Raw genomic sequence first — 12,630 nt, 5'->3', positions numbered from 1 at the left:
CGATAGGTGGACCTATTGACCGTTGGACCGATAGGGCATGTGACAGAGACAGGTCCACCTATGTAAACGTCGGCCAGCCTGTCTGAGGCATTTTACCCCTGTTTATACAACTTATATCAGAGAGAGAGAGAGAGAGAGAGAGAGAGAGGGAAATAGGTCCATTAATTAAAAAGATATGTACATATATTAAAGGCAACCCCAGTGGTCTTTCCGGCGAGGCGCCTAGAGAAGGTGAATTGTTCCGCTCCTTAATAGGTATAGAGCAGCATCTTTCTTATGTAGCTTTGCGAACGTAATAATGAAAAAAAAAAAGAAAACGTGTATCTGCTCGGCGGCTGCAGATATTGCAGTTGACCCCTGATGTGTATGTGGATCCTCCTGAGACTCTTTGGTCCTACAGTCGAGCGCCTCTACAACGAACGCCTTTAAAACGAAATCACCAGTATAACGAGGGATTCTGTGTGTCCTGGCAGAATTTCTATATTCATTATGCATTGTGAACGCCTCTACAATGAAGACCACTATAGCAAGTTTTCCTGTACAACGGAGGAACTGCGGCGTCCCCGTCGGTCCACGTTTCTTTTTTTTTTTTTTTAACAGACGATCCACGCTCGTAGCCGCGCCGCCACTGCCGTCCCGTAGCCACCCACCAGCCGCGGAGGAAGCGCCGGCGGACGGCACAACAAAGGTCCCGCGAGAGGGTCCCGACCCTAGTAGCTGGGTTTTGCCGCAAGTCATGTCGTGAATCTCGATGCCACGAGATCGCCTGCAATCGCACATTCTGTTGGAAAGTGCGCCCAAAATAAAATTGGCGACTTGTTTCACTATGCATTTCTTACATTCACGTTAAATAAAGGTGATCTTTTGTTGAACTTGCTTAGCCAACTGTGTGCAGCTTCAATTAACGTGGCAACCCACTACACGATGTTGCAAATTCATCCCTCTTTTTATGCAAAGAAAAGCCATTTTTACCATATCAAACATGAGAAGATAGCTACTTCGTCCACGTTCATGAGTATGCTTGTTCTGGCTTTTATTAGAAAATGCGTTGTTTTACGTCCGTAATATGCTAGCCAGTAAGAACCGATTTGAAAAGAGATTATGTCTTTGAGTTGCTTTCAGGTCTCAGAAGGATATATAGCATCAGAGAATCTGTTTTAGAACGCTTTCTGAGGTGTAGGGCGATAAATATCGCTGCAGTGTGCTTCTGCCCGTTGGGGGTGCCGTAAGGTATATTTGTTTTGTTTTGTTTCCGGTCTTAAAATTCCGGTTTCGTTACCACGCCTGTTCATATCGATCACTGGTGATCAATGATTTCCATCGCCGATTTCAGCCCGTTGAAACTTTTTCTCGTACATGACGCCTGACATTTTCTCTTCACAGGTAACCCCTCTGTTTTCGTTTATGCGGTAACACCCTGAGTTTTGACGCAACTTTTGGTAAACTGAGGCATACGTGTTGCGGCGAAAGTTTCTCGTGGCGTAAATTTGCATTGCACAAGCGTGCTGCTCGTTGTAGTTGCGGCGTTTCAACATGCGAGTTTTTGTGGTTAGAGAACCAGGATTAAGTCAGAGGACGACATTACATCGCCGGTTTATACGACGTCATAGCGCTGAAGGGCGCTAATTGTTGCCAGCTGTACAATGGTTAGTTTAGGTCTTGACTGTAAGCGTTTTTATTACTCTTAAGCGCTCTTCAAAAGGCCTTCCGCGCATCCAACACGCACAACTGGACATCTTCACGATGTTCGCCAGTGAAGATCGCGATAACGTTCCTGCTCGAAAACCAGTGCCAGAACCTCAACGCCAGCCTAGGAAAATTCAGAAGAGGCGAAACTTCAGGCTGTACTATCTGAAGAGCAAGGTCAAGTAAAAAACGAATGTTTGCTTCCATATATGCACAGTCCACATGTTTGCCCCAAGAAATTGAGGAACTGCTCAGCAAGTTCACTGCGGCAGGACCTTTGGAAGGTTCGATTCCTGTGCGTGATGACACACCGGTGGGTCACTTGTCATATTCCTCTGGTACGTCGTGACCTGTGAGTCACCAGGGACTTGTGCTCCTTGGAAACCTCCGCAAGGTGCAGAGAAAGGGCTCCACGACACATCAAATCAGAAGGAAATTTTTTTTTCTCCGCTGATATTGAGCTAAAATGTCGCCAGCTCACTGCAGAAAATTATGGCAGCACAGCCACACAGTGGGAATAACTACTCTGACCCATCCGTGACTGCGGTCGCAGTGAAAATGTCAACTGCATGACACGGAAAGGTTAACCTTTTTTCTGTTCTATGGACAAAAAACAGTTGTACTGATTTTTTAGTATTGTGTTCTTGGAGCTTTTATCTGTGAAAATTATATTCAGATTTTTTTTCTAATTTTCTCATAGATATATCGATTTCGTAGTCTTTTCAAGTTGTCGCAAGCATGTCCGCTTCGCAAATTATTGTTCTTTACTTATTTGTGTCTTTCTTATCTTTTTTATAGCTTATGTATTTGGAAACACTAATTAGTATTCCGCAATATATAATGTTGCATTATATGCTAAAGCGTTGTCACAGCAAAAAAAAAGAATATTCGATCCTTGAAAAAAACAAAACTGCCATTTTCCATTGGTAACGAAAGTGTTAACTGTGGAAACGGTTTGCTGTGTTACTTCAAAGTTACTCTAGACAAAAATGAGAAATTGGTATGCTGCGCTTTCGCAACTGCACTATAACTAGGTCATTCTTAACGCGAGCGCATGCTTCCATGGTCCACACTGGTGCTAATTCCACCATGTTGGCATTTTGAGCCAATGACAGGCCGCGGCAGTCCTCTGAGCCAATTAGAACTGAGATTTAAATGGGCATCGAAATTGACAATATTGTGGAATTTGACAGTGGTGAGCAAGGAGGAAGGAAAGTTACTCCATGCGTGTCCAGAATAGCGCCCTACATCCGATGCGCTCAAAGTGTTACCAGTGCTGTCAAAAGGGTTACGTTAACTTGCATGTGCCGGTATCCATGCGGATACGGTGACAAGCGTAAGAAGGCAATTCATTTTCAAGCGCCGTGCTGTACCTTGATTACTTCCGCGTGATTAAACAGCGTACATACTTTTTCTATATTTTCTTGCTTTGTTTGAATTGGCACTTTTTCGGCTTAAACCACACGCCCCCAAAAGTTGTTGCAGTTCTGGTTGCAGCATGATTTCTAAGGTGAATGGTTACGTGTACAACTTTGTCCACTATGAAAGGGGACACCGTATTTGTGTTCAAGGCTAGCGATTTTCTTGTGTGTGCTTGTAATGAGAAAAAGTTCCCAGCAGGATTCTTCAACAGGGAAACAACATAACAAATACCAGTGAGTGAGGTTCGGACTTTTACGTTTACACGAATCGCGGTTCGAACACTGGCGAGATATTCCCTTTCATATTAGACGAGGATGTGCGCTTAACTTTATGAATCAGTTCGATGTAAGTGGGGCTGACAGTATTAGCGTTATTACATTGCACGTTTAGGGATGTGTGATTGTATACAGTACAGCCAATGAACGCGGGCCGATCACTTAATGGTTCTGTATGCTATCTGACTTTTGTTATGTTGCGCATGTACAAACGCCCTTTCCGTCTTCTGTTCTTTTTAAATTTTTAATTGAGCTAGATCAGTTGCTTGAGATTGTGTAATGAAGTTATGAATGCTTCGCAGAATCAGATATTCCTTTAGATAAGGAGAAAGTGATGGGCATCCTCGGCGCCATATCGCAGCCCGGTACTGCTGTTTTAGGCGCAGTACACTTCTTTGAGCACGTGTGGGATCGGAATCTCGTCCTACTGCGTGTTTCTTCTGCCATTCCTTCGCGATCATGTTGCGCCAACTGAGTTCAAACTTTTCCTTCTCTCTGCGCTCGCATTCCACAGCTGCGGACGTGTGGTGAAAACAAATAGGTGTACTGAATTTGCGCCCGTTCGGAATTACATCTTGCGACTGCGTCTGAGAGTGTGCTATATGTTTTAAGGAAGTGGGTTCGTGGATGTCGTTAATAACACGTGCACGTAGCGCTAGTGTCTGCACGTCCGTTTGACTTATTATGGTCTTGTGTGAGTAAATGAATTTGCGCCACAGCACACAGTGACGCACGTGGAACCTGTATCAACAGCAAGAACTGACATATTGCTTTAGCTGTAATGCTCGGGCTACTATGCACGGTGGCCACACAAAAGTACATTGGAGATCAGGAGACTATAGTCAACCGCACCGGTGGCACAGTGAAGTACTAGTTTCGCAGTCATTTTGCCAGATCGTCCTGACAACTTCCCGGAGGAGGCGTTGAAGAATGACGAGTGATCGATTTACACATGACAGTTTTCTTAACGCATCGTCTATGTGGTCTGCAGTACACGCTGCGTCCGTCTGTTATCAGCTCATACGCGTACTTAGAGATCTACTGTGACATGGGTATGGCACAACGCACGAAAGAAGTTCCGAGTGCCTATTTCACTCTGGCCGTCAGCTTCTCATGTCGATCGTGGCCCTGATCACCAGCGAGCCGTCGCGCATGTAATCACCGAGTCGTTCGACCGCCATGAAGGCAGAGAACCCGCACGCGTGCTCGTTGCGCATGGATTTTGGCTTGTGGAAGGCCTCGGGCGGGCACCGCGCGTGCGTCGGGTCCACGGTCTTGGAAAGGTCCGCCCGCCCCCTCGCCGTGTCGACGACGGCTAGCGTGATGACGTGTGGGAAGGGCCACTTCAACACGCCGTCGTGCCTGCCCTTCCAGAGCGTGAAGTAGATGCCCAGGACGCTCTGGTCGTCGTTGCTGGCCAAAGTCTGTAGCGGCGTCGTCACTTTGTTGAGTACCAGGCTCATCCTCAGGGCGTAGCCCTGGTTGCCCGTGTAGAAGATGGGACTCTCGACCTTCGCGAAGCCGCCGTTCTTGAGCAGGTTCAACTTGGCGGGCGCGTCCTTCAGCTCCCACAGGTACTCGGAGACGAGTGCGTTGTTCCGCACAGCCACGGAGGCGACGTGGCTCGCGTACTCCTTAAGGAACACGCGGAAGCGCACACGGATGGCACCGTCGCGCACGTAACCGCCATTCAGGAGCGCCGCGTGGCTCGCCATGCGGCTCTCGCCGCAGCTCCACTCGGCCAGCTCTTGGGCGGGTTTCTGGAGCGCGATGTCCGGGCAGCCGGACGCCGCAAACGTCGTGTGCACTATGTCAGCCGAGGAGTCGTCCTTCTGGTCGGCGATCACCATTTCGTACTTGTGCGTGAACGGCCACTCGAGTACGTCGTCGTAGGCACCTCGCGTGAACACCACGTACAGGCCGACATAACCGGACGCCTTCTCAGGGTAAAGACGCAGCATTACTCGGTAACCTCCATTGGTCAGGTAAAACTTGTCGCTGTCTGCAAACTGCGCGTTGCCAAGCTTTGCTTGCGCCACTTTTTCCTTTATGTTCGGGACGAGCCAGTCGTACTCGGCGACGACACTGTCGTCGCGGAACACCAGTCTCGCCATATTAGGTGGTTCTATCTCCTCCATGTAGACGACGACCTTGACTAGGAGGCTTCCGTAGCGGATGTACTTGCGATTGTACACTTCGTCGTAAGAAATGGCGCTCGAAGACCCGCACGCGTCGTTACGTCCGAACGGCCTCCAGAAGGATCCGACGCACGCTTCATTCTTGATGTAAGGGTTATTTGGGTCTACAGCCACCACCACGTCGTCGCCCCTCTTTCCGTGCTGCTGATCGATGATGATGAGGTCGAACCGCTTCACGAAGGGCCACTGAGCCAGCGAGTCGTAGCCGCCTTCCAGAAGCGTGAGGAAGGCGCCGATGCTGCCGTTGGTATAATTTTGAAACTTGAGCTGCATCTGCATAAGATAGCCCTGGTGCCTCGTGTAGAACCGTTCGCTGAGCAGGTTGGAAGGTCGGCCGGAAATAGCGAGGGCGATTTTCCTTTCCACATTGGGCACTTTCCAGACGTACTCGGCTACTAGGTGACGATCCTTCACCGATACGGAAGCAAAGTTCGGCATTTGGTCGAGTATTGCTGTGAAGCGGAGCAGGATCTTGCCGTCCTTCTTAAAATTGCTTCGCTCGAGGGCGCTAAACGAGACGAGTTTGCGAAAACCGCACGGCGTGTTGGGCTGTAACTGTGGCTTGGTAAACGCGTTGAGCGGGCACACGCCAGAGGTTGGGTCAATCACACCCTTGCGGTCGGCGGTCAGGAAGCCCGCCGACTGGTCCACTATGGACAGCTCGAAGCTATACGAGAGCGGCCACTCGAGCGAGTCGTCGAACTCGCCGGGAATAACGACGGCGAAGAGACCCAGGTGCTCGTCCTCCGGGTGGAAGGTCAGTTGGAGCACCATCAGGTAGCTCTCGCTGTTTATGTAGAAGAGGTCGCTTGTCAGTGGCTGCAGCTCGCCCTTGCGCGCCTGCTTGATCTTGGCGTCGATGTCATCGACGGCCCACTGGAACTCGGAGACGAGCTGGTGGCCGCGCATGTAGGCTTTGGCTCTCTTGGGAATGGCGCCCTTGTCCTCTAGGAATATGCTGAGCCGCATAAGGAGGCTGTCGTCGGCCACGTACCCGAGGAGCTTGCTGTGGGGTATGAGAAACGACTTGCCGCACCCTTCGACGCCGTCAGTGCGGCGCTCGGTGGGTCGCTGGAACTGCTTGCGCAACCGGCAGATGGCCGTCATTGGGTTCATGGAGACGTGCGAGTCCTGCCCCGAGCCCGACGGGTCGACCACGGTGATGTTGAAGCGGTACTGGAAGGGCCACTCGAGCGCGTCGTCGTAGCGGCCGCGCAGGATGGTGAACCAGACGCCCATGTAGGGTATCCCATTGGCTGGGTTGATCCGACCGAAGGACAGTCCCAGCCGCACCCGGTAGCCGGGCTTGCCCGTGTAGAAGTCGGGGCCTGCCAGGTTGACGCCGTGCATGACGGATGAGCGTTGGAGCAGCGCATACATGTCGCGCACCCGCCACTCATACTGGGACAGGTAGGTACCGTTGTGCGTCTCCTTGACCTGCGAGTAACGGTCGGGGTCGCCTGCGAAACGAGACAAAGAAGAGGGACGGTAGGTTGTAAAATATGAGCATTTTTCGTCTTCAGAACACCGTCTACAGGAATGCTCGTAGCAGCAAAAGGCGCATAAAATTTCCTACCTCGTTATGCTGTACCAAAATGACGGGTTTCTGTATTTGCTGGCGTTGATTTTTGCCAGAGTATACACTAATACACGAAGTTACCATTTACGATTACTCTGAGTTTTCAAGTGAGCATTTGCAGTTCCTAAACTGTGACATTTTTTTTATTCCGTTGGTGTTGGATGTACGTATTATGTCGAATCATACAGTTCATGGTATTTTTCTGGAAGAAAGCGTAACAGCATATGACAAATTGAAGTGTCGCCTCCATGGGTCTCTACAACTCGAATTTCTTTTCTGTATATAGGATGTCCCAGCTAACTTTAGTAGAGCTGGTCAACGAAAAAGAAAGATAAAAGAACACGGCGCAGAATATGATTTTAAGCCAATGTACATATAGTAACGGCGCAAAAGCAACACGGACAAAAAGAAGGAAAACGATAACACGGCGTTGACTCGCAGCTGATATTTTGTTTAGGAAGTTCACGCACGTATATAGTAACCGAACCCCCCCCCCCCCTCCCCCTTCTCTAAAAAAAAAAAAAAAAAAAAAAACGCTGACATGCGCAGTACACATGATACGCTTCGATGATGTAATTATCGGAACTGATAGAAATAGCAAAATTCTGTCTTGTGAAGAGTGACCTATGGTTCACTTATACAAATACATGTGCTCCCCCCTTCCTCCCTCCCCCCTCCACCTCACTGTGAACTTTCTCAATAAAACATCAGTTGTGAGTCAGCGCCGTGTTGTGTTTTTCTTCATTTTGTCCATGTTGCGTTTGCGCTCTTGCCAAAAGTACGACGATTCCCAACCAACTCGCCCACCTTTGCCAACTGAATACTGGGAAGCGCAGTTCCAAGACCGGACAAAAGAAAGACACCGAAGCACAGTACAAGCGTATTCCAGTATTCAGTTTTTAAGAATGAACCAACTAGCCTATCAACAAATTTTGTTATCGACCACCTTGCTATCTTGCTATGATTTTAAGACCCACCTTGTTCGGTCGACATGCCTCTAATGACCGTACACCGTCGGTCTTTTAATTGTATCTCGCACAGTGTTCTTTAAATCTACTTTTTTCGTTGCTAGCCTCCGCTGGGACACACGGTACAGTACATGAACGGTAATGTTCTGCTCATTGAGATATTTCTTACCGATACTTCGTGCGCGGTTTGTTCCAGCACGAGGGCGTTTGTGTCGGGCCTCACCTGTGGTGCAAGTGGCGCAGAGAAGAACACACAAGCCCATCGCGAGGCACCAGCGCAGCGCACCTGAAAAAGGAATGACGGGCTGAAGGCGAAAACAAATCTCGTCGTGTTTGGTGACATGGACACTCCTCTCCGTTTATCGCAAACACTATTTTATCGGCGCCTCAACAGCTATCAATCTCCGCCCGTCGGTTCGCTATAAATTCACCTGGTTTTCATTATTTCAGCTATACTGCGATTGACTGTTGCCGGTGCTATTGGCCAACTGATATGTTAGTGGTCAACTCATCCCTTAAATACTCTCCTGGGTGGCTCATTCAGTTGGCAATGGCTTTTTTGCTACTGAGCACGAGATCATGGGTTCGATACCTGACTGTCGCATTCTGATGTGGGCGGGATGCAAAAGGCGCTTGCCTACCGAGCAGTTGGGGCACGATAAGCACCTTAGAGGGTAAAATTTCATACGGAGCCCTCTACTATAAGGCTTCTCTCAAAGCCCCAGTGTTTCTTTGGGATGGTAAAACAAACAAACAAACAAACAAACAAACAAACAAACAAACAAACAAACAGTATCAATCAATCAATCAATCAATCAATCAATCAATCAATCAATCAATCAATCAATCAATCAATCAATCAATCAATCAATCAATCAATCAATCAATCAATCAATCAATCAATCAATCAATCAATCCGTTTGGTGCTTTGTTAACTCTGGTGTCAGGTTACGCAGGATCAGCAGCAGTTACAAAAATTAGGAGAGGACTTGTTCTTTATGGCCACGTAGGTTGCACATTCGGGCATTAATGAAAAAGCCCGTTCGGCGGCCATAAATTGTCTGCTGTGCAAACACTCCTATGAAACAATCCACTTTGTAGCAAAAGTGACGCTAATTGCATGAAGCATGGGTTTAATTTCAAATTGCATCTTTTCGCCGGGCCGCATTTTACAAAATACTTCGGCCTCAGCCTCAATACGGAAAACTATAGGTCACAGTCTGCTGCTGCCTTGTACTTAACGAATTATACGTGTAAGTAATTATTTGGAATTGATTGTACTTTTTGTAATTTTGTAATTTAGCGATTGCTTTCTTTACTCTAAAACGCTCACTGTAATTCGATCTCATTCTTCAATAACCAATCATATTTAACCAGTTACATTTTCGGCGAATCGATCTCTGACAGGCGACTCAGCTTTGAGCACACAAATTTGACGGTAACCACAGTGTTCAAAGCAATGAAAATATGTACATGCGTTACCCCCTTTGTCGAATATTCATTTTGATTTATCGAGCAAGCAATGTCTGGCCCTGAGAGTATTCTATGTGAAGAAGCACAATTGTGCTACGTGGCATAGGCGATCAAAAAGAAAAATTGTGTTGACGTGTGTGAAGTGTTGCAGAGGGTGCATTGAAAAAGCCATACTAGCTCGTTCTACTTACTGTACTTGTGCAATATTATTAAATTAGGTGGGAAAGCGATGGCAAAGTAATCGATTACATTTTAGTAATTGCTCAATTACTTTCGTGAGGCAGTAACCAGTACCCGTAATCAATTACATTTTTGAAATAAGTAATTGTAATTGTAATCGGTCACTTTTTTTCTTGTAACATGTAAAAAGTCTGTCAGAGACGCACAGTCGTAAAGGTAGCATGCATACAGCCAAGTCGTCACGGTCGCCACGTTGAAAGCAACGACAGCGGTGCTACACGGAACCGATTTTTCCACTGCGAAGTGGAGCGTGACGTAAGCATTGAACGCTTCCGTTCACCCATCATCTCTCACTCCTCGAACGCGATGCCAGGCATGAATGCCCACATGCGCATCTTCATTGAAGAGATTCGGTACATGCATACTTTGGTATCTTTCTCTTTTGCTTCAAGTATTTCCGAGTGATCAAGGGAGCAGAATCGCGAAAGAACTGGTCGCCCGTCGTGAGCGGCGGTATGGAAGCATCAAAAGGGTATCGTTAAGTTAGATGCCGACTAGACTCCTGCGAGACGGAGAGTGCAGTGCCGTCACACGAGGGAACTAGTGTCACTTGGTAACGCTCTTTGGGGATTTATGAAAGATAAGTTGCTTGATACATCCGGCCTCCATTCAGCCGCCTTCCAGCAGGCTCTGAAAGCGCCTGTAGTGATGGTCATAGCTCACGAGAGGGTGTGAGAGCTATTTATTTAAAAACATGAGAGGTTTGCCCGCGTAGAGGTATTCGACTGCGTCGAAATCTAGTCGGCATGATAAGAGATCTTGTCACCTTGATTTCTCTGTTGACTATTTAAATTATACACATTTGAGTCTGAACGACACCTAAAGTTGGGGAAGGAAGGTAACGATTCAAGATAAAGCGAAGTAAAGGGTATGGCAAGGCTTCTATGTGCAGTGCTAAGCACTTAATGTGCACTGTGTGAGCATATAGTACACCCCCCTCCCCCCTCGAGGTGGTGGTGTAGCTTTGGCGTTGCGCTGCTTTGCCCGCGGGCGCGGGATCAAATCCCGGCCACGGCGGCCGCATTTCTATGAGGGCGAAATGCAAAAACGCCCGTGTACTGTGCATCGGGCGCACATTAAAGAACCCCAGGTGGATAAAATTAATTCGGAGACCCCCACTGCGGTGTGCCTCATAATCATGTCATGGTTTTGGCATGTAAACACACACAATTAAAATTAATTAGAGGTCCTTGAACAGTGTTTCCTTATTTATCCTTTATATAAGGTCCTTTCTTCACTGTACGCTTTGCGTTCTCGTGTACATATGGTCAGCTAGTGGCACGGAACTTTATTGCAGTCTTCGGACGAGAAGAAGGCGTCTCCATCTACTCCCAGAATGCCGTGACTGCTCAAGATGTGCGGGACTAACCTTGCCGATTTGGTCATGCACATAAAATTGTGAGACATAGTGACAACGCTGCCGAAACGGATTAATCCGTGCCTTTGTCGGCCAGTGTTCTTGCAGACACCATGGCTCGAACTCTAATGCCCTTGGCGAAAATGGGCCGCGCGATAATCACGTGGATGCAATTTTTTTGGCCGCGACTTCCGTGACGCCTTCGAACGTGCACCGCCTCATCTTCCTTTCACCACCGCCTAACATCTGCGCTCATTTTTGTCCTTTTGCGACCGTCACTCCTTTCTTCACTTGCAGTCCGGTTTACGCAGTCAGACTTCGTTCCTGAGCCACTTTGTACGAGCTCGCGCAGTAATTTCCCACATTAGCATACGAACGCGGGCTTGAGACGCATTCCGTTGGAAACGCCGTAGAGAACGGCGTGGTCTTGCGTATGCGTGCGGCTGTAATGAATACTGACTCTCCGCAGCCCGAATGATTCATGACTATTGCTCTATCACTTCGCGCAGTTTTGTTTTGCCTTCCTTTCTTTCTTTCTTTCTTTCTTTCTTTCTTTCTTTCTTTCTTTCGATCCCATTATGCGTCGCCTACGTGAGACCTGGGAGTAATAGACTGAAGAAGGCGCCGGAACTCGTTGCGCGATGAATGCACGTGCGCCTGTACGGTTAGCGCTGCTTTGCGAACCATTCTTGGGGACTCGCTTACAGACTGGGGTCTTCTTTAAGAGGACGTAGGAGAAAGCGCGTTTGCAAAGAAGGTGCCCAAGAAAATTTCGCAAGCTGTTGTGTCTGTCCCGCGGGAATTCACTCTCCCGGCCTCGTTTCGCCAGTTTTTGTGCCGCAGTGGCTTTCATTCCCGTACGGTAATGAGGGCTTGCATTTTCCTGCGGTGTCGGTTCGTGCTTTCACAGAAGCGTCTACAGCCAAAATTGAAAAGCCGAAGAAACAATTTGAAAGCACTGCCTGTTGTCCTTTGAAGGCGATATTACTTGGAGTTTAGCAGTGCACGCTAAATGGACACCTCACCAGAAAAACAAAGCTGTGCTATATACCAAGTGAAAATGTTTGGGAAACTCGCTAGTAGCATACCTCAAGTTAATAGTTTTGCCATTAGTAGTCAGCTATTCGTAAGGAAGGAATGCCGCGTAGTTGGACCGAATAAGGTATCCTTAGACAACATATGGTTCATGTTTGAAATTTGATTGAAGCGCACATAATACGGGGACACAAATAGGGAGGTAGACAGCACTTGCCGTCCTGTCTCCATCTGCAAAGCAAGATGAGTGTCCTTGCTTTGCTGGGCATGCGCGGGAATACTGTAACATATTTATGATTGTTTTTCTGTCCGTCAATAAATTCAATTGAGAGCAAGTGCCGTCCTGTCGACCTCCCTATTTGGGTCCCCATCTTATGTGCGCTTCAATCAAATTTCA

General features: G+C 47.9%; 1 protein-coding gene across 1 annotated transcript in view; it reads right to left on the bottom strand.

Annotated features, from left to right (window-relative positions):
* Positions 1-929: 929 nt before the first annotated feature.
* The window catches only part of LOC126531654 (uncharacterized), a 39,081-nt gene continuing 27,380 nt past the window's right edge, over positions 930-12,630 (bottom strand). Inside the window, exons 2-3 of the mRNA XM_050179286.3 lie at positions 8,352-8,414; positions 930-7,041 (exon numbers count right to left, since the gene is read on the bottom strand). Coding sequence (XP_050035243.1) covers positions 4,487-7,041; positions 8,352-8,414 — 2,618 coding nt within the window. The 3' untranslated portion in view covers positions 930-4,486. The remainder of the gene's footprint in view (positions 7,042-8,351; positions 8,415-12,630) is intronic.

The sequence above is a fragment of the Dermacentor andersoni genome, chromosome 5, assembly GCF_023375885.2.
Source record: "Dermacentor andersoni chromosome 5, qqDerAnde1_hic_scaffold, whole genome shotgun sequence".
In the NCBI taxonomy this organism is placed as follows: Eukaryota; Metazoa; Arthropoda; class Arachnida; order Ixodida; family Ixodidae; genus Dermacentor; species Dermacentor andersoni.
The sequence above is the reverse complement of the archived record's forward strand: the minus strand, read 5'-3'. Positions and strand labels throughout refer to the sequence as shown.